Source organism: Dendropsophus ebraccatus, chromosome 10 (assembly GCF_027789765.1).
Source record: "Dendropsophus ebraccatus isolate aDenEbr1 chromosome 10, aDenEbr1.pat, whole genome shotgun sequence".
In the NCBI taxonomy this organism is placed as follows: Eukaryota; Metazoa; Chordata; class Amphibia; order Anura; family Hylidae; genus Dendropsophus; species Dendropsophus ebraccatus.
Window position 1 is genome coordinate 20,808,783 of NC_091463.1, and position 25,910 is coordinate 20,834,692.

The window sequence follows — 25,910 nt, forward strand, 5'->3', positions numbered from 1 at the left end:
GTTTCGCCTCTGTAGTTAGAGTGGGGTGGTCACGTGACGCGCGGACCGCGGTCGGGGCTTGTCACGTGTGCGGCGGGGGGGGAAGTGAAGATGGCGGCTGCCGGGGGCCTGGACGAGAGGTAAAGGGTCCGGGATGGCGGAGGCCGGCTGTGCGGGAGGAGGACACCGGAAGCTGGGGGTGGCTGACAGCAGCGACTTAGGTTTAAATGGGAAAGGGCGGGAGAGAGTGATGTATGAAGTGTCAGCTGTGTCCTGACGGTTACAGCAACTCTCCTCAGGGGCTGCGGCAGACTACAACTCCCAGCAGACGCTGGATACTCATCCACATCCATTCACAACCCCCAGCGTGTGCTGTCCCTTACAGCTGCCTCCCTGTAACTACAACTCCCAGCATGCCCCGCGGCGGCCAGTGCGCTGGAGCACCACGTGACCACAGGAGAGCTCTGAGCAGTGTACTACGACTCCCATCAGTTAGCCCCCCTGCCCACCACAACTCCCAGCATGGTAATGGAGGGTGTATATGTCCTTGTAAATACTCAGTCTACTGTCAGCAATGAAACTTAGAGGTGACTACAACTCCCAGCATGCTCAGATCCCTGGGGCAGGGACTGTGCGGAAAGTTTAATAATCCCTTTAAGGGCGGTTTAAAGGTGTCTGATTACTGGTCATCACATATATATAGATAGAGAGAGAGAGAGAGAGATACACATATACACAATGGGGGAGATTTATCAAACATGGTGTAAAGTAAAACTGGCTCAGTTGCCCCTAGCAACCAATCAGATTCCACCTTTCATTCCTCACAGACTCTTTGGTGGAATCTGATTGGTTGCTAGGGGCAACTGGGCCAGTTTCACTTTACACCATGTTTGATAAATCTCCCCCATAGTGTATATATACTGTATACTATAGTTATATATACTGCTCCCCCCCATAGTGTATATATACTGTATACTATAGTTATATATACTGCTCCCCCCATAGACTGCTGCTGTCAGTGCCCGTAGCCACCTACAGCGTATGCTGGGAGCTGTAGTCCAGCTGTGCTCTATCCCGACTCCTCGTAATTAGTCAAGGGGGCGGAGCCACAGTGACATGTAGTCACGCTGCCTCCGCCCTCCTGCCAGCCGCTCACACATGACTGGCAGCCTGAGCGATTTCGCTCAGCCAATCAAGTGACTTGGAAGAGGGTGGAGGCAGCGTGACTACACTGCGCTGTGGCTCCGCCTTCATGACTAATTACCAGGAGCTGGGACCAAGCAGTAAAGTGGTTTGTTTTTTCTTAAATTGTCACCCCGCCGCAGACTGCTGGGCACAGCATGGGAGATCCGTGCCCTTCAGCTATACGGCACTGAGACCAGGTCACACTCCATCAGGGAGGGGTTTGGTTCCTTTTAAAATGAAAGTGTCACCAGAGAAAACTTCTGACAGGTCCGAGAGAAATGTCAGACGTTTTTGAAGGTCAGAGTTTAAAGTGTCACTGTCATTTTTTTTTTTTTTTTGCAGAAATCAATAGTACAGGGGATTTTAAGAAACGTTGTAATTGGGTTTTAGGCAAATATGCCATTATCTGCATTTAAAAGACTTTTCCCAGCCCCCCCTCTCCTCTTTCTTATCCACTGCTCATTATCAGGAAATCTCGACTCTTTTACATCAGTGGGGCCCTGTCTGTTCTATGGAGAGGGGAGGGGGGAGGAGGGAGATTAGTCGGCAGCAGAGAACAAAGGATTACACAGCGCGACCTGTTTGAAAGCCGGTATTCAGAGGTCAGAGAGGTCAGTGCTGACCTCAGAGGAGATACCAGGTGATGTAGCTGTAAATTAACTCTTTGTTGTCCTGTTTGGTGCCTCATCTCCCTCCACCCCTCCCCTCTCCATAGACAACAATGAAGACAGGGGGGAGAGCTTCAAACTGCTTTTTCATGATAAAAATGCATTTTTCAGCTAAATAACCCAATCACAAAGTTTCTTAAAATCACCTGTACTATTGATTTCTGCAAAAAAAAATTTAAATGACCAAGACCGATCAGGAGAGGACCGGGCTGCTGCTCTGTGTCACTGTGAAGAGACGTGTCCCATAGACTTACATTATAGAGCCGTGCCGTCACATGACATAGAGCCGGGAGAGGAATGCGCTGAGTGCGGCTTTTCCTGATCGGTCGCGGTCTGACATGTCAAAGATTTCTCCCATGACAGTGCTTCTATAAAGGTGACTGCCCCGTTGGGGGCAGATGTTATACACTTAGGGTAATAGGACTAACTGTTCTCCATGTAGTGTATCATACATACTGTCCTGCTATAAACCCAAATACAACCTCTATGTACTTTTTCTCTTGCAGAAGCAGCCGGGAGCTGTGGACCATTCTGCTTGGCCGCTCTGCTATGAGAGATCCCGTAAGTATCCTCCGGTCACGTCTGACGTTACTGCTCCACTGTCTCTTATCCCCAGCCTCACGTCACTTCCCTGCTCCTTAGTAAACACCTCTGTACTCACATAGCTTTCCCTCCTAACAGAACAAGTCTGCCTTCTTAAAGGGGAACTCCATTTTCTTTCAAGTCAACTGCTTTCAGAAAGTTATATAGATTTGTCATTTAATTCTATTTAAAAATCTTCAGTCTTCCCATACTTATCAGCTGCTGCATGTCCTGCGGGGAATGGTATATTCTCTCCAGTCTGATACAGTGCTCTCTGCTGCCACCTGTCCAGAGCAGTAGCAAATCCCCATAGAAAACCCCTCCTGCTCTGGACAGTTCCTGTCTTGGACAGAAGTGGCAGCAGAGAGCACTATGTTAGACCGTAAAGAAAACACTATTTACTGCAGGACATACAGCAGCTGATAAGTATGGGAGTACATGAGATGTTTAAATAGAAGTAAATAACAAATTTACATAACTTTCTGAAACCAGTTGATTTGAAAGAAAAAGATTTTTGTTGGATAACCCCTTTAAATAGTCTGTGCTGCTGTGAAACAAACTCCTCCATTCCACCCACATTACTATCATTCACTTTACAGATTCAAATCAAGGCAGAGCTGGACCGATACGGAGAAAGATTCCTCCAGGGACTGTCCTTCTACAAGCCGCCCAGGTATAGTCATATGCAGCTCTCATAGTCGTATTAAAGTTATCCAGGATTAGAAAAAACACCGCTACTTTCTTGTAAAAACAGCGCCACCCCTGTCCTCAGGTTTTGTGTGGTATTGCAATTCAGCCCCATTCACTTCAATGGAACTGAGCTGCAATATGCTTATGTGTTAGCAGTAGCTCCGCTTGCTGTTCTCCATCACTGCTAACCTGCTCCTTCCTCCTTGTAGTACAAGCTCTGCAGAAAAGATGAAGGCCAGGAAGAATTTGCCTCCTGCCCTGAAAGAACTGGGGCAGAGAATAAGCAAATTCCTGGTGAGACAACTTTACTATGTAGGAGAGAGTGGCTGGTGTATACGCGGACACCTATGACCTGTATGGCTGTGTTCTCATTGGCAGGGCCTGGACGAGGAGCAGAGCGTGCAGCTGCTACAGTGCTATCTCCAGGACGACTACAGGGGGACACAAGACTCCATAAAGGTCAGGCCTCAGCCCTGCTCTCTGACATGGTACATGGCCGTACACCCTGATCTTACAGCTCTCCCTTCTCTCTGTTTATTCCTCAGCTGGTGCCACAAGACGAGAGGCAGAGTCAGGCATTATTGCTAAAGGTTTGTATCATTCATAAAGTCAGGTTGGCCAACATAGTCCATTTACGCTGTTATTTTTGTTTTTGTGCTCCATCATAGACACATAGTAGCAAAGATAACAGCATAGCCTGACGTGACCGGCCCCCGGCAGACCCCATTTTCCTAGATACAGTTGCTCTACATGCTGCAGTACTGTGTTGGCATTTGTGGAATCTGCAAAACAGGCTCCTAAGTGGGCCTGTGACCTAATGGGACCAGTGATGCAGATGGGACCAGTATCCTGATCATCACATGACTGCTGGGACCCTTATTCCAGGCACACCACTCAGTGACTACAAAGAAGTGAAAATGGATTCTCTCTTCCTTGCAGGGTCCATGGCAGTGTCTGCACATTGAAAATATGGCAGCCCAGTTGCTTAGCGACATTCCGCTTAAAATTTAACTTTAAATATGTTGCTGCTCTTGGTGAGAACATAACAAACAGGCTTTCCTTACATTTCTGCACTGCCCCCCGTGTCCTCCTGCGTCATCTTTGTATTCTGGGTGAACAATCCTGCATCCACTTTCGAGGCAGACTCATTTGGCAGTGACAGCCCTCTTAGCCAATCACTGACCTATATCACAGGACAGCACCGCGGGGTATCACTGCCAGATGAGTCTCGGAAGTGGAGGTAGAATTGCTCAGCCGTGACCTTAAGATGACGCAGGAGGAAACCAGGGGCACGTGGAAAGGTAAGGGTAGCCTGTTTATGTTCTCACCATGCAACATATTAAAAGTTAATTTTTTGCTGAATATCCCTTTAAAGGGGTAGTCCACCAAAAAATTTTTTCTTTCATATCAACTGCTACCATGAAGTGCCAGAGATTTGTAATTTACTTCTATTAAAAAATCTCAAGCCTTCCAGTACTTATCAGCTGCTGTATGCCCAACAGGAAGTTGTATTATTTCCAGTCTGGAGAGCAGGAGAGGTTTTCTATGGGGATTTGCTCCTGCTTTGGACAGTTCCTGACATGGACAGAGGAGGCAACAGAGAGCACTGGGTCAGACAGGAAAGAAAACACCACTTCCTGCTGGACACACAGCAGCTAATAAGTACTGGAAGACTTAAGATTTTTTAATAGAAGTAAATTACAAATCTCTGGCACTTTATGGCACCAGTTGATTTGAAAGAAAATTTTTTTGGGTGGACTACCCCTTTAAGTGCATGTCATGCTGTTTATAAAAACAAGAATATTCCCAACTTGGAAATCTATTTCCTATCCCAAGAGAGTGGGGATAAAAAGCTGAATGTTTGGGGTAAAGCCACTGGGCCCCATTGATTCTTTAGGGGCTTCTTAAGAAAAGTAGAAAGCTATGAGAATACACCTCTGATGGGTTAGGCTGGGTTCACACTATGTTTTTGCAATCAGTTTTTTGCAAAAAACTGATGAAAAACGCATAGAAAAAACAGATGCAAGTGTGTGCATCCGTTTTAATCTGTTTTTCCTTTGACTTCCATTGTAAAAAATAACGGATCAAAACGGATTGACACAATTACGTGGTCGACCTCATTTTTGTGTCCGTAAAAAAAAGGTTCAGTTTTGATCCTTTTTTTTTTTTTTTTAATAATGGAAGTTAATAGAAAAACGGATCAAAACAGGTGCACACACTTGCATCAGTTTTTCATCAGTTTTTTGCAACAATAAAAAAAAAAAAAAACGGATTCCAAAACATAGTGTAAACCCAGCCTTATTCTAATGTGTAGCATGAAAGCAGTTTTAGTGGCGCTTTATGGCCCGGATGATCCCAGACCTAAGATTATCCCTCCCTCTGTACTAGATACAACTACAGAAATCTGTATAGACTCCTGCAGAAAATCCCATGTTCCCTTCCTCATTGATACAGGTTCCCTGTTATTGCACTCATTGTTCTAGACAAGTTATGATCTCTATTTTAGCTGTGTGTATGGTTCATGGTCTTGTGTAATGGTCGCTCCTCCATCTCTTACAGATAGCAGACTATTACTATGAAGAGAGGATTTGTATGCTGCGCTGTGTCCTGCTCCTGCTGACTTACTTCCAGGATGAAAAGCATCCGTACAAGGTAAAGTGATGCATTATTATCTAGTCCAGCGATGGGGAACTTTTGGCCCTCCAGCTGTTGCAAAACTACAATTCCTATCATGCCTGGACAGCCGAAGCTTTAGCTTCGGCTGTCCAGGCATGATGGGAATTGTAGTTTTGCAACAGCTGGAGGGCCGAAGGTTCCCCATCCCTGATCTAGTCAATTCATGTAGAGGAATATACCGAACACAACACTGTATAGCTCAGTGCCTGTTAGATGTGGTAGTGCGAGTGTGTGGGAGACATGCTTTGTATTGGTATTAAAGGGACTGTTACCTTAGATATATGTACACCACAAAACAAACCTTATAATGTAAAGTAGTATCTGATTGCTTGAGTGCAGATCTTCATTGAAGATGTTATATGTTGTCACCTATAGAAAGAATTTAATGACTGCATGGACATGCTGCAGCGGGAGGACTTGATGGGGAAGTACCGCAAGCACTTTGAAGATCTATGCAAAGAAGAAGCACCGACATGGGAAACACATGGAAACCTCATGGTATGTCAGCGGCTTTACCCGCTTCCTTCTTGTAGATGATTGACGGACATCTCACACCATATTGTCACAAAGTGTAGGTTCATCCTCATAACCTGCAGCAGCGGCCTAGGAGGTTGCTGGAACCTACGCTGCTTGTGCAGCAGCTCCTTAAGTTATTCACATCTGTCAACTACTCACTTAGACACCACTGCATGGCTGGTTACTTCTTGGTGCCGGTGCCTGGACATGTGTGTGTGACCGCAGTGGGACACTGGAGGGGAGTAGAACTATACTAACTGCTCCCTGAGGTCCTGATCACCCGACTGGCATCTCTGGCATAGCTGAGCGGTGGTCAGGAACCAAGTAAGTGAGTTGACAACTATACAAAGACACCAAGGGGCCAAACCTAAAGGGGTAGTTCACCCCCCAAAAATTCATTCAGATAAACCGGTGCCACAAAGTGCCAGAGATTTGTAATTTACTTCTTTTAAAAAAATCTCAAGTCTTGCAGTACTTATCAGCTGCTGTATGTCCTACAGGAAGTGGATTTTTTTTCCAGCCTGGAGAGCAGGAGAGGTTTTCTATAAGGGATTTGCTGCTGCTCTGGACAGTTCTTGACCTGGACAGAGGTGGCAGAAGAGACCACTGTGTCAGGCTGGAAAGAATCCACCTCTTCCTGTAGGACGTACAGCGGCTGATAAGTACTAGAAGACTCAATATTTTTAATAGAAGTAAATTACAAATTTCTGGCACCAGTTGGTGAACAACCCCTTTAAAAATAAATCAATTTTGCTAATGCAGTACATTTGCAAAATTTCTTTCTTTTGTGTTCCCTATCACCTAACAACAGTTTAGGTTATGGACATAATAACCCTTCATGCTGCATTCCGATTGGTAATCCACAAATTTCTAAGTATATTGGGAAATTGATATTCAAGCTACATTGATATCCATGACCACATGACTGTTTAATTTCCACTGATTTGTTTCGCTTTTAGACTGAACGTCAGGTGTCGCGGTGGTTTGCGCAGTGTCTACGAGAGCAGGCAATGCTGCTGGAGATCATCTTTCTCTATTATGCCTACTTTGCTATCTCTCCCTCCAACCTGCTGGCGCTCACCAGGCTGTTCAAAGAGCAAGGTTTTGGACGTAGACAACAAAATCGTCATTTGGTCGAGCAAAGCTTAGATCCTTTAGTAGACAGAATCGGGTGAGTGGTAGACATCCCACGTCTGTCTTTCCCATGATGATCTATATTATGGGACCGAATAAAGAGCATATGCCTTGTGTTGTGCTTAAAGGGGTTTTCTGGGCAAATTTACTGATGACGTATTCTCAGGATTGCTCATCAATATCAGATGTGTGGGGGGCTGCCGCTGGGCACTCATTCTGAGCAGCTGTTTGTCTTCACCGGCATACATGAAGAATAGAGACAGAGCAGACAGCTCTGTACAATATGTAGTGGCTGCCATTAAAGTGAATGAGAGCTGAGCTGCAGTAGCACAGCATGGCCACTATACAATGTATGGAGCCATCTGCTTCCTGATCTAACTGTGTCTGGTGGCTCCATGGCCGATCAGCAGGGGCCCTGGGTAGCAGCACCTCACTGATATTGATGAGCAATCCTCAGGATAGATCAGCTGTAGGATAGATCACCAGTTATCTGCAATCATTGGTCGTCTTTTTGAGCGTCTATGGATTTCTTATTTTTTATGTCAGATACTTTGAAGTTCTGATACTCTTGGAAGGAATCGACATGGACTCTCTACAGGACTATGTTTTAAAGGATGACCTTGAGCACCCATTTACCAACGAGCAGCAGTTCTGCAAGGTGAAGTCCCTATTGCGGATAAAGGAGGCTTTGTCCGTATGTTGTTCCTTGTCTGACCGTGTCCTATTGATCCCAACTCCGCAGGACATGGACAACATCTTGTTAACGTTTGGAGACATCCCTCACCACGCTCCTGTCCTCCTGGCCTGGGCTCTGCTGCGGCACACTCTGAGCCCAGACGAAGCAGCTACAACTGTCCGGAAGATGGGCAGCATAGCCGTCCAGCTCCATGTCTTCAAGTATCTGACAAGTCTGCTACGAGCCCTGGGTAGTGGCGAGAATAATGTAAGGAGCCTGTTCAAATCCTTCAAATAGGTAACCCGGACACCATATAGAATCTGTGTCCCTGCCATGATCATATTTTCTCTTTTTATTATGCCAGTGTACAACCAGCACCGCGTGTCTCTGCGTCTACAGCCTGCTGTGCTTCGCCCTGACTTCCATGGAGGAACATACTCTGGGCAAACAACAGGTGAAACTTAAGATCATATGCAGGCAATATTATATCCATTACATATATCATATCCACCCTTTTATCAGCCGTAGTCAACAATATATAGAACTATATACTGCACTGTATACGTCTCTTTAGCCTGGGAGTCTATGGGTAAGATGCCACTATGGTTTACATTACACCAAACTGATACATGCACAGAGCCTTACACTCCAATATAGAGCTGTACATATACTAATAATTATTGATTCATTGTATGACCATTACTTTCTCAGGATATTATCGATACAGCTTGTCAAGTGATGACTGCTCCGAACCTCTCCGATCTCTTCTGGAATACAGTGAGTATAGAATATGTATGAGCACACACAGTACATTTTTCTTGGTTGGGAGCCCCCAAAGTTTTAGCAGGATCTTTAACTAACACCTTCTTGTATTCGTGTTCTCCTCCAGGATACCACCATAGGCCTCGGCATCTTGCTGGACAGCGTGTGTACAATGTTCCCCTATCAGCTGGCTCCTCTACTCCAAATGTTCACTGCTCTTGTCTCAAACAAGTCCACAGCTAAGAAGGTAACAAGGGGGCCGCATTTCTTATGTATTGAGACTCTTAAGACCTATGTATGTGGTTCACATTGTCTTCTGTGGTCTCTCCTAGGCTTATACCTTCCTGGATAAAATGGTATTTTACACTGAGCAATATAGACACAAGCCTCACGATGTCATGTCACATGATGATGAGACGCTGTGGAGGAGACAGACCCCCAAACTGTTATACGCTTTAGGTAATAACCTGGAAAACTTATCTAGAATGTTTATGTAATCTCTTTACATTTTCCAGATTTGATATTCTGACAGAGCTTTAAAGCCTTGCTTCTCCTCATATAGCTCTCACCTATAGCAGCCACTAAGGGGACTCGGAGCATATTGATTCATAAAGGTCTTTTTTTTAACTCCATGATAAATCTGTATGCAGTAGCTCCCCCTAGTGGTGGCTGTAAGCAGTCAGTTACGGTCAGGAGATTAAAAAAAATATTCAAAAGGCAGACTTATTTTTATTTATACAGTGGATGTATTTTTTTTAATTTGCTTTATATGGTGGCATAGTTTTAGTCTTCCCGCTCTGTCACTTGTTTTGTAGGACTAGGCCAGACCAATCTACGTATACCTCAGGGGACAATTGGTCAGGTGATATCTGATGAACGTGGATTCTTTGTGCGGTGGGAGTACTCGTATAGCAGCTGGACCCTCTTCACCTGCGAGGTTGAGATGCTTCTTCATGTTGTGTCCACAGCCGGTGAGGAACACGTCATCCTGTGTCGATGCAACATATAGCTGGAGGCTTATAGCCATTCATCTTCTCTCTGCTTCCCTCCAGACGTTATACTGCATTGTCACAGAGTGAAGCCCATCATTGATCTTGTGCACAAAGTTATTACCACAGACCTGTCTATCGCGGACAATCTTCTGCCCATCACCTCTCGAATATACATGCTGCTTCAGAGGTAGGAGGTCGGGAGGGGGATGAAGCTGCACTAAGGAGTATATACCTGGACATCCCCAATCATTGCACTCTCTTTCCAGGTTGACAACTGTCCTGAACCCTCCGATGGATTTCATTGCGTCCTGTGTGAACTGCCTGACTGTTTTAGCGACACGAATGCCTGGAAAGGTGGGGGAAGTGTAAGCCCCTAAAACAACAGCCCCGAAACCTTGTTATAAACTCCTCGGTGACATCTTTGATTCATCTCATTGCAGGTTTGGACAGATTTGCACCACACAGGGTTTCTGCCCTTTGCTGCCAGTTCCTCATCCGGTCACATTATCAGGTACCATTATTAACCCTATCTGGTCTGTTTTTATCCTGGTTTGTCTTTGTTTTACTGTAATGCTGCAATTTATAATTTTTCTGTTTTCTTCCCACTTTTTGACATAGTACTGAAAACATGAATGCTGGAGGATACGGGACCCTCCTGGGGATCGAGCAGTCCCATGGGGAATATAGCGTCACCATCTCATTCCTCCGCCTTGTTACCACATTAGTAAAGGTATTGGTTTGTGGAACAGTGGAGAGACTTTTTTGGTCTTTTAGGCATGTGATTTTAATGTTTTGTCTCATTGCAGGGTCAACTCGGCAATATGCAAAGTCAAGGTCTGGTGCCCTGTATTCTATTTGTGTTACGTGAAATGCTTCCGAATTACCACCGGTGGCGTTACAACTCCCATGGTGTTAGGGAAAACCTTGGTATGCGGTCTCCACACTATGTTGGTCTTTACCATTATCTTTCTATTAGATATATGTAAAGGGGTTGTCACAGTAATCTAGCCCGTCTCCATATATACTAATGGGGTATATGTATGAGCCTCATAGAGGATGTGTCCACCTTACTGTAGAAACACATATGGCACTGTTTATATGCAGTTTTGCTGTACAGACATCTATTGGCCCATACCATACATAAAAGATTGGCGAGTTTTGGGGCACGCTTGCTGGTGTGTGTGTGTGTGTAGGGCTGATATTCACTTATCGGCAACATATGGTACCTGTGTGATACTACTTCAGACCCTCTGATCTTCTGCATGGTCTTATTGCAGTTGTCTATTGTACCATTGATTTACTGTGTAATTTCTGAATCTGTTCTCTTCTTTCAGGATACCTGATCTTGAATCTGATACATGCCATCCTTAACCTCTGCCCAGACGTGGATCCACAAACCAGGTAAATGGCACCATGTCCTGTCTTTTTCTGGTCTCATCATTTACATATAGTGATGAAGTAAATATCCATATACTCATAAACTTGTCTTTCCCACTTGCCATCTACAGCCCCCCAAACCTGCAGAGCTTGTGCATCTTCAGTCTGACGAACACCGAGGCTGGGCAGGCAGTTATTAACATCATGGGAATCGGCGTGGACACCATAAACGTGGTTATGGCCTCTCAGGCTGGGAGGTGAGAGGAGACATAGCTCACTATTTATGGCACTTGGATCCATCTTTTCTTGTTCCAATTACTTCTTTTCCCATTTCAGCAGCGGAACAGAAGGACAAGGCCAGATGCTGATTCAGACGGTTAAGTTGGCATTTTCTATAACTAATAACGTCATCCGGCTTAAGCCGCCATCTAGCGGAGTGTCCCCCCTGGAGCAAGCACTGACACAGCATGGTATGTGCCAGTTCTCCACAGTGTGTACAGATGATGGTGTTATTGGTGGATTATTGTTCTCTTAACTGTGTCTTTCCTATCACCAGGCGCTCACGGGAACAACCTCATTGCTGTCCTGGCAAAATATATTTACCATAAGTACGATGCTTCATTGCCACGACTGGCTATACAACTGCTCAAACGTCTGGCTACAGTAAGGATTTTATTTATATATATTGATTGTTCTTAGAATGAACTATGTATGATCGCAGGGGGTTTAAATTCCAGGACCCCTACAGATCAGACTGACAGGGTAACATTTCTCACCCCTTGACTGCAGAATGGTCATGTCTGGTACTGCACTTATACAGAGACTGCTGTGTCAGGTGCTACTGTAGTGAAGGGGTCTCCAAGCTCTGATAAGTGCTGCCCCATCCCCCACCAATAAACACAATGAAGGCTATTTATAAGGATCGGTCATTGGTTGAAAACATTATCAAAAAACTAATTGTGTGGGTTAGTAACACATAGAAATGAGCGAACCTGGAGCATGCTCAAGTCGATCCGACTCCGAACTTTCGGCATTTGATTAGCGGTGGCTGCTGAAGTTGAATAAAGCCCTAAGGCTATGTGGAAAACATGGATATAGTCATTGGCTGTTTTCCAGACAACCTTGGAGCTTTATCCAAGTTCAGCAGCCCCAGCTAATCAAATACCGAACGTTCGGGTTCGGATCGACTCGAACCCGAACCCGGTTCGCTCATCTCTAGTAACACACAATGAAGTCCCGTGACTCCAGGGTCAATGAGAAAGGTTGGTTTATAGTCTCAAAATATGTGTGAATCAGCTATGAGATGCACCTTTATTGATCGGTTCATTCAGGTGGCCCCCATGTCGGTGTATGCCTGTCTGGGAAGTGACGCTGCTGCCATCCGGGACGCCTTCCTCAACCGTCTGCAATGCAGCATAGAAGACATGCAGATAAAAGTCATGATTCTGGAATTCCTCACTGTTGCTGTAGAGACCCAGCCGGGGCTCATTGAACTCTTCCTGAATTTGGAGGTGAAGGATACTAATGGTACAAAGGTGAGGATTGTATACGGCGGACAACATCTCTGTGATAGAGCATGGGATATGTCTGGATTTGTCATCGTAGATTGCAATGAAATCCATGGGGAAAGGTCTGTGTGTAAGGTTAGAGGTTCAGTACGGCCCCATTGATTTCTGTGGTGCTGTATTAAGAAGAAGAAGAAAAAAAAGCAGAATGCAGGTCACAGAAAATTACCTACCTAATAGATCTTATAAATGGAGAAAAACTGAAAAGCAGTATTCATCTCAGACATGACAAACTTTTGTTGATGTACATTTTCCTGACTCTTTGTCACTCAGGAGTATAGCCTGGGCCAGTGGAGCTGTCTGCAGGTCGTCCTAGACTTAATAGACCTCCAGCAATCTGATCGGTTTTGGTGCACGCCTCAGCTACACCGCTCCGCCATCGCATTCCTACATGCCTTATGGCAGGATCGTCGTGACAGTGCGATGACCGTGCTAAGAACCAAGTGAGTGGTACAGTTACTTATCACATGGCTGCAGTGGTGTAAATAAGATAATAGTCACTGAGAGTTTTCATTTTTCTCCTCTAGGCCTAATTTCTGGGAGAACCTGACTGCTCCTCTGTTTGGGACACTTGTGCCCCCCTCAGAATCTTCAGATGTGAGTCCGTTATAACACTGTGTTATTTATAGTGATGCCATGTGCCCCCCGACTTACAGATCTGCCATGCTTTTACAGCTCAGCGTGCTGGAGACCTGCGCTTTCATCATGAGGATTATCTGCCTGGAGATCTACTACGCGGTTCAGTATGTAGACTTGGTGTTGTGCAAAATCTAAGAGGACCTGTCCGCTCTCCTGGCACGTGAATACTTAAATAATTGTCTGGCAATAAACCTTTTATAATATGTGGCCTGGTCTGCAGGAAACCTATCAAAGTGGTATACTTACCTGGCCTATAGCACATAGCAACTGGCTCTTTACTGGTCCCATTAACCTGCTGTGCTTAGTTCTGTGTTATGCATGGATACCTCTAAAGTGTAAGTAGTGTAGAAGAGGACTGTGGTGGAGACCGGGCTCTAAGGAAACTAGCAGCGACAGGGGAGCAGGCCACGTTACTATATATAACAATCCTGCTCGGACTAAACAAAAGATAGTAATTCTGAAGCTTGTTTTCTTTGCCATTCCTCTTACTGCTCCTGGAAACTTAAGATTAAATTGACAAGTGGGTGTTACCATTCAATTTGTCAATTATGTTTGTCCTCACACCGCCCTATAGAGAATCAGACGTGTAGGAACATTCATTGACAAGAGGATTGGATTATTCCTCCTAGAATAGATTTCCAGGAGGAATAACAGAGGATGGAAATATGCTCTCAGAGAAAGTAACTCCTCCATCGGACGTGTCCAGGAATGCTGAGAGGTCCTGTGTGATTTACTCCAATACACTGACCGCCTTGTTGAGTGTTCCTTGTTCATACCAAGTTCCTCCTCCTTGTGCAGTGGGTCACTGGACAAATCTCTGAAGAGCATCTTAGAGAAGTTCTCCAAGGACGGACGCTTCACCTACTGGTCAAATTACATGCAGTCCCTGGTGCAGCGGGTGGCGGAGACAGAAGGCAGCTGCAGTTCACTGACTGAGTACCAGATGCTGCTGTCAGCCTGGCGTGTACTGCTCATCATTTCCACACATTATGTATGTATAGAGACGTCATTTTCTTCCGAGTCGGTCACCAAATACTAGGAAAAGGGACAACTATTTCGGGCGGGAGATTCTGCTATATCAAGAACAAAGGTCCTATTAGAATGGAGTGACTGTATGTGCATCACTCCTCCATTCTGTCTCTATGGGATTTGCCTGAGATGGCAGAGTACAGTGTTCCGCCATCTCCATGGCTCCCATAGAGAATGGAGCAGTGACGCACATGTCCTGCTGCTCCATTCTGACATGGAAGGTCCCAGCAGTTGGAACACCCATGATCAGATAGCTGTCCCCTGTTCTTATGATGGGGGATAACTTGTAATTGTAGGACAACCTCCTATCCAGATGCTTAGACCCGATCACTGGAACAAGTCAGGATAAATGCTTATCGAAGTGCTTTGCTCCTGGTTAATTTCTTTGCTGCAGGAGACACTATAGAAAGTCTATGGGCCCATTTCCTGCAATAAGGGGGAGAGAAGCGCTTAGCTGAGTGCTATTAGTTACTACATTTAGCCAATGGTGGGGGTTTCACCATTGTACAATGACACAATATAGGACATTATGGGGTATGGGCTATCATTTGTAGAATTTCTCCTATAGGATATCAGGGATGTTTCCTTCCCCTTAACCTTCCATAGATAACACAGACCTGTATGTTTTATGCTGTGACTGTATCTTCTTGTTTTTTCACCATTTCCCCCAACAGGCAGATGTGATGCACCTGAATGACGTGAAAGTAAAGCAGGCGCTATTCCAGGACATCTTATCGGGAACAGAAATCTTGGTAACTATCTTTCTGCCAGATATTAGCCCTTCCCTGTTGTAACGAAATACGCTATAACAGGTAAGAGGTATTGTAGGCCAAAGCTGGTTACATACACTTTATATACAGCATTGATCTGGCTGGAAGTAAGACAAATCTCTGTAGTTCCAGGTCCCTGGCTCGGCCTCTTGTCTGCAGCTCGGCTTCATGCTCTGTACTTTGATGATGATTTTACTGCGACGCTGGAAGAAGTAAGTCTGTCCTTTATAATTCTGATTTATTACCATATTTTACGAACTATAAGACACTTAAAGTCCAGCAGAAAGGAGTGTAAGGGTGGTATTACACGAAGCGATTTTTTTCAATTAACGATTAACGATAAACGATCTCCAACGATCGCAATAGCGGTTGCCTAATAATCGTTCGTTTTACTACACGGAAAGATTATCGGTTATATTGGAGCAACAAAATTCAAGAACACTCCCCTTTCAATTTGCGAATGAACAGGGAACGGCTAACGACATCTTATTCAAACGAACGATGTGCGAACGATGTGTAAAAGACAAACGATAAAAATAGATCCAAAACCTATTAAACGACCAACGACCAATCGTTCGTCGTTTAATCGTTGTCTACTATTACACTTAAAGATAATCGTTCAAATACGACCGATTGAACGATTATTCGAACGATAATCGCTTCGTGTAATACCACCCTAACACTAAGCTGCTAGAGGATGATGTGTTAAAGCCAGCACTACAAAAACATGGCCACTTTTGCCCCACTCTTGTCTCCATTTCAGTTTGCAGTTAATCTCCATTTACTTCAATGGAACTGAGTTATAAACCCCACCCAATCTGGAGAAAAAAAGTGGCAAGGTGCAAAAGTGGCCATGTTTTTGTAGCGCTGGATAACCCCTTTAACCCTAAAGGACTGCCACCACAGAGTAAGGTGTTTTTTTCCTAAACCACCCGGGAATAAAAGTTTAACCTACAAGTTACCTATAGGGGGCATTACCCTATATCACCCAGAAACTGAATATGGACTATTCCATTGCCCTAGACCACCACAGTAAGAGAGAGGACATTAGCCAAGACCACCTCTCGTACCCTAGGGCAGTGATGCTGGTATAAATAACCTTTAGTGCAGGCTATTTAGTTGGACGCAGTGGCATTTAGTCCTTAAATAGGTCATTATCCTGATGGACAAGGAGCAGGTGACAGAAGGTCCATGTTCTGTCATATTTCCCGTTGCGGAGATTCCCAGACTCTGGATAGCTGTGCCCCATTTGTTGCACTTACGTTGATAGCATTTTGTGTTTCTGGCAGTGAGCTCAACTCACCTGAGAACATCCTCAAGTCTCTGGCAAGAATCCTAGAGGGCGTCCTCCAGGCCGATAAACAGCAAATGGAGAAGGCCAAAGCACGAGTCTTCTCCGCCCTGATCTGCGTCTTAGAGATGAAGCAGATGAAAGGTAAAAAGAATAAAAGGACATCAATACTTAAAGGCAATACTTAAAGTGTAATCGTCATTTCAGGGAACTTTTCAGGATGCGCTGTCTTGTGTATGTATATGAGGAGCAGGACTACATTAGGCCATTCTATCACTAGCTTATGCCATTCTTCCCTCTGGTTACCACCAAACTCCAAACTCTCTGTCTGCTTTTTCTATGCTCAGTTGCAGTATGGATGCAGACTATGCTCTGTGCTGCCTCCTATACACTATGGAGTAGATTTATTAGCTTACCCCAGGGAGAAGGAACTGATTCTTTCCTTCTTCCTGTCATATGCCAGCTGTAACCCCGCTTGCCTGATAGGTGGGCAGGGGAGGAGTTGAGGCCTCCTCCAGCGCCAGATTTATCATGATTTACGCCTGCTCACTTGCTTAAATATTTACGAGTGTGTCAGTTTTGACGTGTACGGTAGATATATCAGGTCACCTACTATCCCTGTATGATGGCAGCAAAGGATAAGATATGTGACTATTGGCAGGTCTCAATAATGGCAGATGGCAGATACCCTACTTAAAGTGTACCTGTCGTTTATTTTTTGCAGAAATCAAAAGTACAGGCCATTTTAGGAAATTTTCTAATTGGGTTATCAGCCGAAAAATGCATTTTTATCATGAGAAAGCAGTTTGAAGCTCTCCCTCTATGGAGAGGGGAGGGGTAGAGGGAGATGAGGCCCCAAAACAGGACAACAAAGAGTTAATGTACTGCTACATAACTGGGCTATCTCCTCTGACACTCAGCACTGACCTCTGAATACCGGCTTTCACACAGGTCCCACTGTGTAATCCTTTGCTTTCTGCTCTCTGCTGCCGACTAATCTCCCTCCTCCCCCTCCCCTCTCCAAAGAACAGACAGGGCACGTCTGATGCAGAAAGACGTCATTTCCTGATAATGAGCAGTGGATGAGAGAGAGAAGAGGGAGGGGGGAACTGGGGAAAGTCTTTTTGAATGTAGATAATGGCAGATTTACCTAATAAACCCAATTACAAAGTTTCTTAAAATCGCCTGGACTATTGATTTTTGCAAAAATAAAAAAAAATAAAAAAAACGGCAGTGACACTTTAAGGTAAATGCACTGTACTGCAGTACCAGACCCACAGAGTGGCGCTGTTTGTGGAGCACTTTTTATTCCATCACGTCTTGCAGTTTGTAAGGTTCAGGAAATGTCTTCTCTCTGCAGCCAGCAGTATTCCTCAGTACCAGCAGCTGGTCCTCAGTGTATGTGAGAATCTACAGGATGAGGTGATGTCCCTTATAGATGAGACACGCCATGGACTGACAACTGGGGATGGAGCGGAGGACAAGGACAGCATGGAGACTGATGATATGCCCAGAGCGAGGCATAAAGACCAACGTGATACGGTGAGAGGCACAACCATTGACTATTGCTGAGAGGCACTGATGGTGCTGTCTCCCTGCCAGGCTTATGGATGGGTATAAGCAGGTTACCTCTTTGACCCCAGTGTGTTACCATGCGCAATGTCCTTATGTTACACATAGAATTTCCCTATTCTGGTTATAAACCACATTTGTCCATGTACAGGTTTGTGTGCTGGCATTACATCTGGCCAAAGAGCTGTGCCAGGCCGATGAGGATGGAGACCAGTGGCTGCAGGTCATCAGACAGCTGCCTGTGTTGCCGATGCTTTTCAGCGCCCTGGAGATCAGCCTCAGGGGCAAGCAGAACCTCCATTTCTGTGAAGCTTCTTTCCATCTGTTGTTCACATTGGCTAAAACACACCAGGTGAGTTTATTTGTGCCCTGGATTATACCTCCAGTAACCTACCTGGGCATAGACTGGCATGTGCCCCCTTATGTCATGCAGCTATCTCTACCTATGTCTGGTGGGGGCTGAAATTCCTGCTTCATAATTACTTATAAACATCTAAAAAGATTGCCCCACCATTACAACTTATTCCCTATTGTGGGCGATCTGACCATTAGGACCCCCTGTGATCTGGAGAAAGGGGTCCTGTGTCTTCTGTCAGAGTGGAAGGACAGCTACATTACGATTCATATTGACTGTTCTTCATTGTTATTTACAGGGTGCGGCAGCCATAGCAGGTGCTGGCATCACCCAGAGTATGTGTCTACCTCTGCTGAGTGTGTACCAGCTAAGCACCAATGGTGTGAGCACGGTAAGAGATGCATATGTCTATCAGTCTTGTGGTGCCTTTGCCTGTAATTCTTAAAATTTGTGAGGATCTAAACACCCAGACTCTGACAGATCAAAATGTTTGTCATGTCTCTAAGACCTACCAAAGGTTTTTAAAGTGACAGTGCCTATTTAATGGGCATTTAGTTAGTTGGGCCCTACAAATCTACCTGTGAATGGTGAAGTGGACGCAGACAGCAGTGGATCTTGCCCACATGTGATCTCTCTGCTCTTCCTGTAATTCCCATAGACGTCAATGGAAAGAGCAGCACATAAGTGCAACCATCTATTTTTAATCTTAAAGGAGAAGTCCGGCCAAAATTAATTTTTGATATGTTGTTACTTATGAAAAGTTATACAAATTTCTAATGTACATTAATTATGGGAAATGCACATATAGAGCTATTTCCCTTAATTTAGTAGATCAGGAAGTGTTAGAAATATCTCTGAAGAAGTGACGTCACGACCCAGGGTGTAATTCCTATGGAGTGTCCAGCAGGGGGCGCTCTCTATATAGAAGTCTATGGGACTTTATTGTTTCTATGGGTTTCTATGTAATGTAATGTAATGTAGTGTACAGTGCTTTATTGAATGAATACATCTATGGAATACTTTGGGGAGCAAGTGTCCTTGCTCCCCAAAGTATTGCATAAATGTATTCATTCAATACATTCAATACACAGTAAGCCCGCCGATCCGCCGCATTCCCGCCGATCCGCCACACGCTGATCCGCCGCATTCCCGCCGATCCGGACCATATACATTGAACTACAGCTCCCATCATCTGCTTCTAGTATGAACAGGTGATGGGAGCTGTAGTTGGGTAATGGATATGACATGCCGCCGGGCGCAGGGGGGAGCCGCTCAGTACACAGGAGCGCTCCCCCCTCCTCCTCCTCCTTCCGGGATAACTTCCGCCTATACCAATGCTGACTCCCTGCCTGGCCGCCGCTCTCCACTCTCCCCCCATACATACCGGCTCCCGATGCATCCTGGTGTCCGCGCTGATGCCGGGAGCCGGTATATGTGAGCGGAGAGCGGCGGCCAGGCAGGGAGTCAGCATTGGTATAGGCGGAAGTTATCCCGGAAGGAGGAGGAGGAGGGGGGAGCGCTCCTGTGTACTGAGCGGCTCCCCCCTGCGCCCGGCGGCATGTCATATCCATTACCCAGCTACAGCTCCCATCACCTGTTCATACTAGAAGCAGATGATGGGAGCTGTAGTTCAATGTATATGGTCCGGATCGGCGGGAATGCGGCGGATCGGCGGGAATGCGGCGGAAATTCGGCGGAAATGCGGCAGATCGGCGGGCTTACTGTGTATTGAATGTATTGAATGAATACATTTATGCAATACTTTGGGGAGCAAGGACACTTGCTCCCCAAAGTATTCCATAGATGTATTCATTCAATAAAGCACTGTACACTACATTACATTACATTACATTACATAGAAACCCATAGAAACAATAAAGTCCCATAGACTTCTATATAGAGAGCACCCCCTGCTGGACACTCCATAGGAATTACACCCTGGGTCGTGACGTCACTTCTTCAGAGATATTTCTAACACTTCCTGATCTACTACATTAAGGGAAATAGCTCTATATGTGCATTTCCCATAATTAATGTACATTAGAAATTTGTATAACTTTTCATAAGTAACAACATATCAAAAATTAATTTTGGCCGGACTTCTCCTTTAACCCTTTGAGGACCAGGCCCAAAATGACCCAGTGGACCGCGCAAATTTTGATCTTAGTGCTTTCGTTTTTCCCTCCTCCCCTTCTAAGAGCTCTAGCACTCTCAGTTTTCTATCTAAAAGCCATGTAAGTGCTTGTTTTTTACAGGAATAGTTGTACTGTGTAATGGCGTCATTCATTTTACCATAACATGTATGATGGAATTCCAAATATATTATTTATGAAGATATAAATAGGTGAAATCGTAAGAAAGAATGCAATATGGTAAGGTTTGGGGGGTTCCTGTGTCTACGTAATGCACTATATGGTAACAGCGACATGATACCATTATTCTATAGGTCAGTCTGAACACAACCATATGCAGGTTACACAGATTCTCTAATGTTATATATATATTTTTTTATGAAATCCTTTTTTTTGGCAATTAAATATTAATAAAATGGGCCTATTGTGACGCTTATAACGGTTTTATTTTTTCACCTATGGGGCTGTATGGGTTGTCATTTTTTCCGCCATGATCTCTAGTTTTTATTAATACCATATTTGTGAAGATCGGACGTTTTGATCACTTTTTATTGATTTTTTTTAATATATAATGTAACATAAAATCGGTAATCTGCGCACTTTTTCCCCTCTTTTCGTGTACGCCGTTTACCGGTCGCAATGACGCTTGTTATATTTTAATAGATCGGACAATTACGCACGCTACGGTATATTATATGTTTATCTATTTATTCATTTTTATATGTTTTATTTATATAATGGGAAAGGGGGGTGATTTAGACTTTTATTGGGGGAGGGGCTTTGGGGTAGTGTAATAGTGTTTTGAACTTTTTTTTTTTTACACTTTTGAAGTCCCTTTGGGGGACTTCTACATACAGTACTTTGATTTATACACTGATGAATGCTATGCCATAGGCATAGCATTGATCAGTGTTATCGGCGCTCTGCTCATTGAGCCTGCCTGTGCAGGCTCAGTGTAGCAGAGCGCCGATCGGACCGCATGGAGGCAGGTAAGAGACCTCCAGCAGTCCGTTTCAACGATCGGGACCCCCGCAGTCACACTGCGGGGGTCCCGATCGGTAAGTGACAGGGGACTCCCCCTGTCACTTACACTTAAACGCTGCGATCGCGGCGTTTAAGGGGTTAATGACACGCGGCAGCGCGATCGCTGCAGCGTGTCATTACCGGTGAGGTCCCGGCTGCTGATTGCAGCCGGCCCCCACCTGCTATGAAGCGCGCTCCGCTCCGGAGCGCGCTTCATAGCGGGAATAACACCCATGACGTAAGGTTACGTCATGGGTCGTCTGGGGACAGACTTCCATGACGTAACCCTACGTCCAGGGTCGTCTAGGGGTTAATCTATGAATCTGTCAATGAGGATCATGGAACCTCTGTTCTCCCAGTAGGTGAGAGATCTACACTTAGGGCCCTATTCCACCAGATGATTATCGTTCAGATTATCGTTAAATCGTTCGAATCTAAACGATAATCGTTCGGTTGAAATGCAGTTAACTATTAACGACCGAACGATCGCTTTATAAGACCTGGACCTATTTTTATCGTTGCTCGTTCGCAAATCGTTCGCATTGAATAAGACATCGTTCGGTCGTTCGCAGTAGATACGAACGCAATAGCGAAGAAAAAACGATCGCATATACGATCATAAGTAACGATTATCGTTCCATGGAAATGAGTGAACGTTTTCAGGTCTTTCACAATAGCGGTCTTTTGAGATCGTTAATCGTTAACGATTATGCGAACGATAATCGTCCGGTGGAATAGGGCCCATACAGTACACCCTGTGGATACGCCATAAGTACTTAGTATAACAATACCCCTTTAAGCAATGATGTTTTTAAAAGAAAAATCAATTTACTTAGCCTATCAACCTACTAATGTATCCATCACAGGCACAGCCTCCACTCTCATCCCGTAAAGCTGTTGATGCTCCCTCGTGGCCGGGGGTCTACCGACTGACTGTGTCTCTCATGGAAAGGCTGCTAAAAACGCTAAGATATAATTTCCTCACAGACGCCTTAGACTTTGTAGGTGTTCACCAGGATAGGATATTACAGGTAAGAACTGTGACCTCAGAGGTGACCTCATGTGTAGATGGTGTGTAGTGAACGCTGTCTATGTATCCCCAGTGTCTGAGCGCTGTCCGCACAGTGCAGAGTTTATCCTGTCTAGAAGAGGCAGATCACACTGTCGGCTTCTTGCTGCAACTCTCCAACTTCACCAAAGAGTGGCATTTCCACCTGCCGCAGTTAATGAAGGATATTCAGGTAAGCTCTGGGACATCATACGCAGTACTTAAGACAAAAAGCTGGGTATATAGTAATTTAACACCCCATCAATTCACACAGGTCAGTTTATGTTACTTGTGCCAATCCTGCACCTCTCTGCTGTACAGCCGCAAGATGCTGCAACATTACTTACAGGTGAGTGCCCGCACCCTCCCCCGATAACCGTACAAAAGGGTGCGATCTGTGACCATCTTTCTGCAATTCTCTCTAATCCTCAGTTAAAAAGTGGAGAAGCTTTGACATCGGGTTCAGCCTCCCGTGGTCATCGCACTCCCCAGACCCCATCCAAGCAGACAAAACCAGAAAGTGAGGCCTTAGAACTGAGAGCACTGCGCTCTGTCCAGCACAGTCTGCTAAAGATCCTTAGTAAGACACTGGCCGCATTGAGAGCTTTCACGCCAGATCTCTGCCAGATACTTCAGGTCTGTAATTGAAATTGTACAGTTCTCAATATAAGCATCATAGTTGGCCCTAGGGAAATAACATGGTGTGGTGTTTTCTGTCTCCCAGCCTCTGGACCTCGCACAGTATCAGCTGCTCCTGGCCCTGAACTTCAGCACTCCAGCATTTGATGCAGATGTTGCACCATCATTTGGCACTTTCCTGGCGACTGTAAATGTGATGCTCAATATGCTTGGAGAGGTAAGGGACCTAAACATTGGCTACTCTTAAAGGACCAAAGGCTTCAAGAACAATGCTGCGTATTGACCTGCAAACTATAAGAAAACCTAACATGCCCAAGGTTTTGATGGTGACTGGCTTGTTCTAGACTAGATAAAAGGGACTGTCCACACTTGCGTATTGACTGTGTCTGGTATGTCACGGACAAGAGAGGAAAGAAACAAATCCTTTTAACTGGCTAACCTAATAAAGTCTTAATTCTTAAAGGGGATATCCAGAATTAGAAAAACATGTCCGCTTTCTTCCTGAAACAGCACCACTCTTGTCCTCGGGTTGGATGTGGGGTTTTGCAGCTTACACTGATGTGAATGGAACAGAATTGTAATACCACACACAGCCTGATAACAATGGTTGTGGTGCTGTTTTGGAAAAAAAATAGCTGTGTTTCTGATCCTACAGAACCCCCTTTAAGGATTCTTTAACAGAGAGAATCAACTGAACCTGATGGCTTTTCCACTCTTTCCTTATGGAGGGATAGAGAGATTGTCAACAATTGGTCTATTTGTTTTGCTAGAGATGAGCCGCTGCCAGACACCTTTTTCCCTGTTGTTAACTTCCCTAGAAAAAACATGGACACATACTGGGGAATTGGGAAGAATGGCTATTGAAGGTGCATGGGCACCTTTACATTTCTGGTTATAGCTGTGGTGTTCTTGTAGTGATCGTACAAGGAAGGCAGCAACCTCAGTTCAGCCTTGAGCGCTTCCTCATCACCACTAGAGAGGTAAAGCCAGATTATTTCTGCGATTGAGCGTTTTGTTATCTTTGCACTTACAGATGGATAAGAAGAAAGATCCTCCATTCCCATCTGCTGCTCCCTCAAGTCCCTCAGAGGATATCAAGACCCTCAAGTAAGTGTCACAAAAATAAGTGTGTGCCTTCCCCCCCCCCCCCCAGTGGTGATCAATGAGTGCTTCTCAATACACAAACCGGTCAGCTCCTAATAGTTGTGTCTGGAAAGAGAGTATGTATTCTTAAAGGGGTTATCCAGGTTTAGAAAAAACAACAGTTTCCCTGCACAACACAGCAGCGCCGCTTTCCTCAGGTTGGGTATGGTATTACAGCCTGGCTCCATTTACTTCATGGAACTGAGCTGCAGGACTACATTAAAACTGAGGACAAGAGTGGTGCTGTTACTAGAAGAAAGCCGCCATGTTTTTCTAAGCCTAGGCAACTCAATTTAACAAAAAAGAAGTGAGACTCTCAAATGACTGCACACCTATACTGAGTGACATGGAAAGAGGCCATCAGTGACCTCCATAGCAGGATTGGAGTGTAGAGTTTTAGTATGTGCTGATGTTGTGTTTCACAGGCCTCTGCTGCTATTCATCATCGAGAATTCTTTTTACCTGTCCATCTCGCAAGCGGTGCGCTACCTGCGGGACCCCACAGTGCACCCCCGGGATAAGCAGCGCATGAAGCAGGAACTGGGATCTGAACTGGTAAGAACCCCCCACAATGGATGCCCATGGTGTATCCGTCACCTGACATATACAATCCGATAATGATCCGCTTCTTGTGTCTTTCTTCAGAGCACCCTTCTCTCCAGTCTGAATCGCTACACCCGGCGAGGGGTCCCGTCTTCTCCCGCCGCAGGTGTCCTGCCCTCACCTCAACCCAAAGCTGGAATTTCTGCAAAGGCCGCCCCTGAGGCCCAGGAGCCCATAATCCAGCTGGTCCAGGCCTTTATAAGGCACGTACAAAGATAGGATTACTCTGAACTTTACTAGCAGGTGGGGACTTGGTGAAGATGTGTACATAGTAACCACCATCAGAGGTCATGGACCATAATAAAGGTACACGACCTCCACGAAGCAACTGTATAATATCAGCCATTGCCAGTAATGAAGAAAACCAGGGATCATTGTGAGAACAGGCCGGTCATGCCGCCCCATCTCCATCCGTTGAGGCACAGGCGATGTAGCCCCTATTGATGCCGTGACTCGGTTAGCACGCATGCAGCGCTCGATTTCATTTGCCTGTGTGTGTGTGTTCCACTTTCCTTTTTGTACTGTTACTTTATGATTTTCTTGTATTTTTGACATTGTATTTATACTGACAGTAAAAGACGACATTTCCAGAGCCGTGTGTACAGAGCAGTCCTGTCCACCACCATGCAGGAATGAGAGAATTTATTAATATCTAATCAAACACAGACAGGAAAATGCAGACAAGCAATAAATAACACTCAGGAATCAAATCAATGCAGCGGATGATGGGTGGAGTGGTTAGAAAACAGGAAGCTGTCCTGATATACATTAGAAATAATTATCTTCCAGTGAGCGTGCAGATCCTGGGTCTCCTGAGAGCAACGTATTCTTTTTATATAGATATATGAAAAGCCACAATGTAGT

At 45.1% G+C, this 25,910-nt stretch overlaps 1 protein-coding gene across 1 annotated transcript; it reads left to right on the forward strand.

The window, feature by feature from the left end:
• The first annotated feature begins 14 nt into the window (after positions 1-14).
• Positions 15-25,638, forward strand: NUP188 (nucleoporin 188). The gene is made up of 44 exons (XM_069986081.1): positions 15-119; positions 2,339-2,393; positions 3,014-3,087; positions 3,314-3,398; positions 3,483-3,563; positions 3,650-3,694; positions 5,664-5,756; positions 6,156-6,278; positions 7,256-7,467; positions 7,977-8,088; positions 8,173-8,373; positions 8,471-8,560; positions 8,818-8,883; positions 8,996-9,115; positions 9,201-9,327; positions 9,684-9,839; positions 9,921-10,047; positions 10,127-10,214; positions 10,301-10,371; positions 10,479-10,590; positions 10,667-10,787; positions 11,195-11,261; positions 11,369-11,494; positions 11,574-11,707; positions 11,794-11,900; positions 12,569-12,772; positions 13,076-13,245; positions 13,330-13,399; positions 13,478-13,545; positions 14,240-14,432; positions 15,145-15,222; positions 15,367-15,452; positions 16,530-16,675; positions 17,892-18,073; positions 18,255-18,455; positions 18,757-18,849; positions 22,480-22,644; positions 22,717-22,854; positions 22,936-23,010; positions 23,094-23,297; positions 23,386-23,517; positions 24,334-24,407; positions 24,869-24,998; positions 25,089-25,638. Exons 1-44 carry the CDS (start codon positions 91-93, stop codon positions 25,263-25,265), a joined length of 5,208 nt encoding a protein of 1,735 aa, XP_069842182.1. The 5' UTR covers positions 15-90; the 3' UTR covers positions 25,266-25,638.
• The last annotated feature ends 272 nt before the right edge of the window (positions 25,639-25,910 follow it).

Excerpts from the sequence above, each read along its gene's own strand:
- NUP188 (XM_069986081.1), top strand. The coding sequence starts at position 91 with ATGGCGGCTGCCGGGGGCCTGGACGAGAG. Across the intron at positions 8,089-8,172 it reads ACGAGCAGCAGTTCTGCAAG|GACATGGACAACATCTTGTT; the intron begins GTGAAGTCCCTA and ends CCAACTCCGCAG. Across the intron at positions 9,840-9,920 it reads TCATGTTGTGTCCACAGCCG|ACGTTATACTGCATTGTCAC; the intron begins GTGAGGAACACG and ends GCTTCCCTCCAG.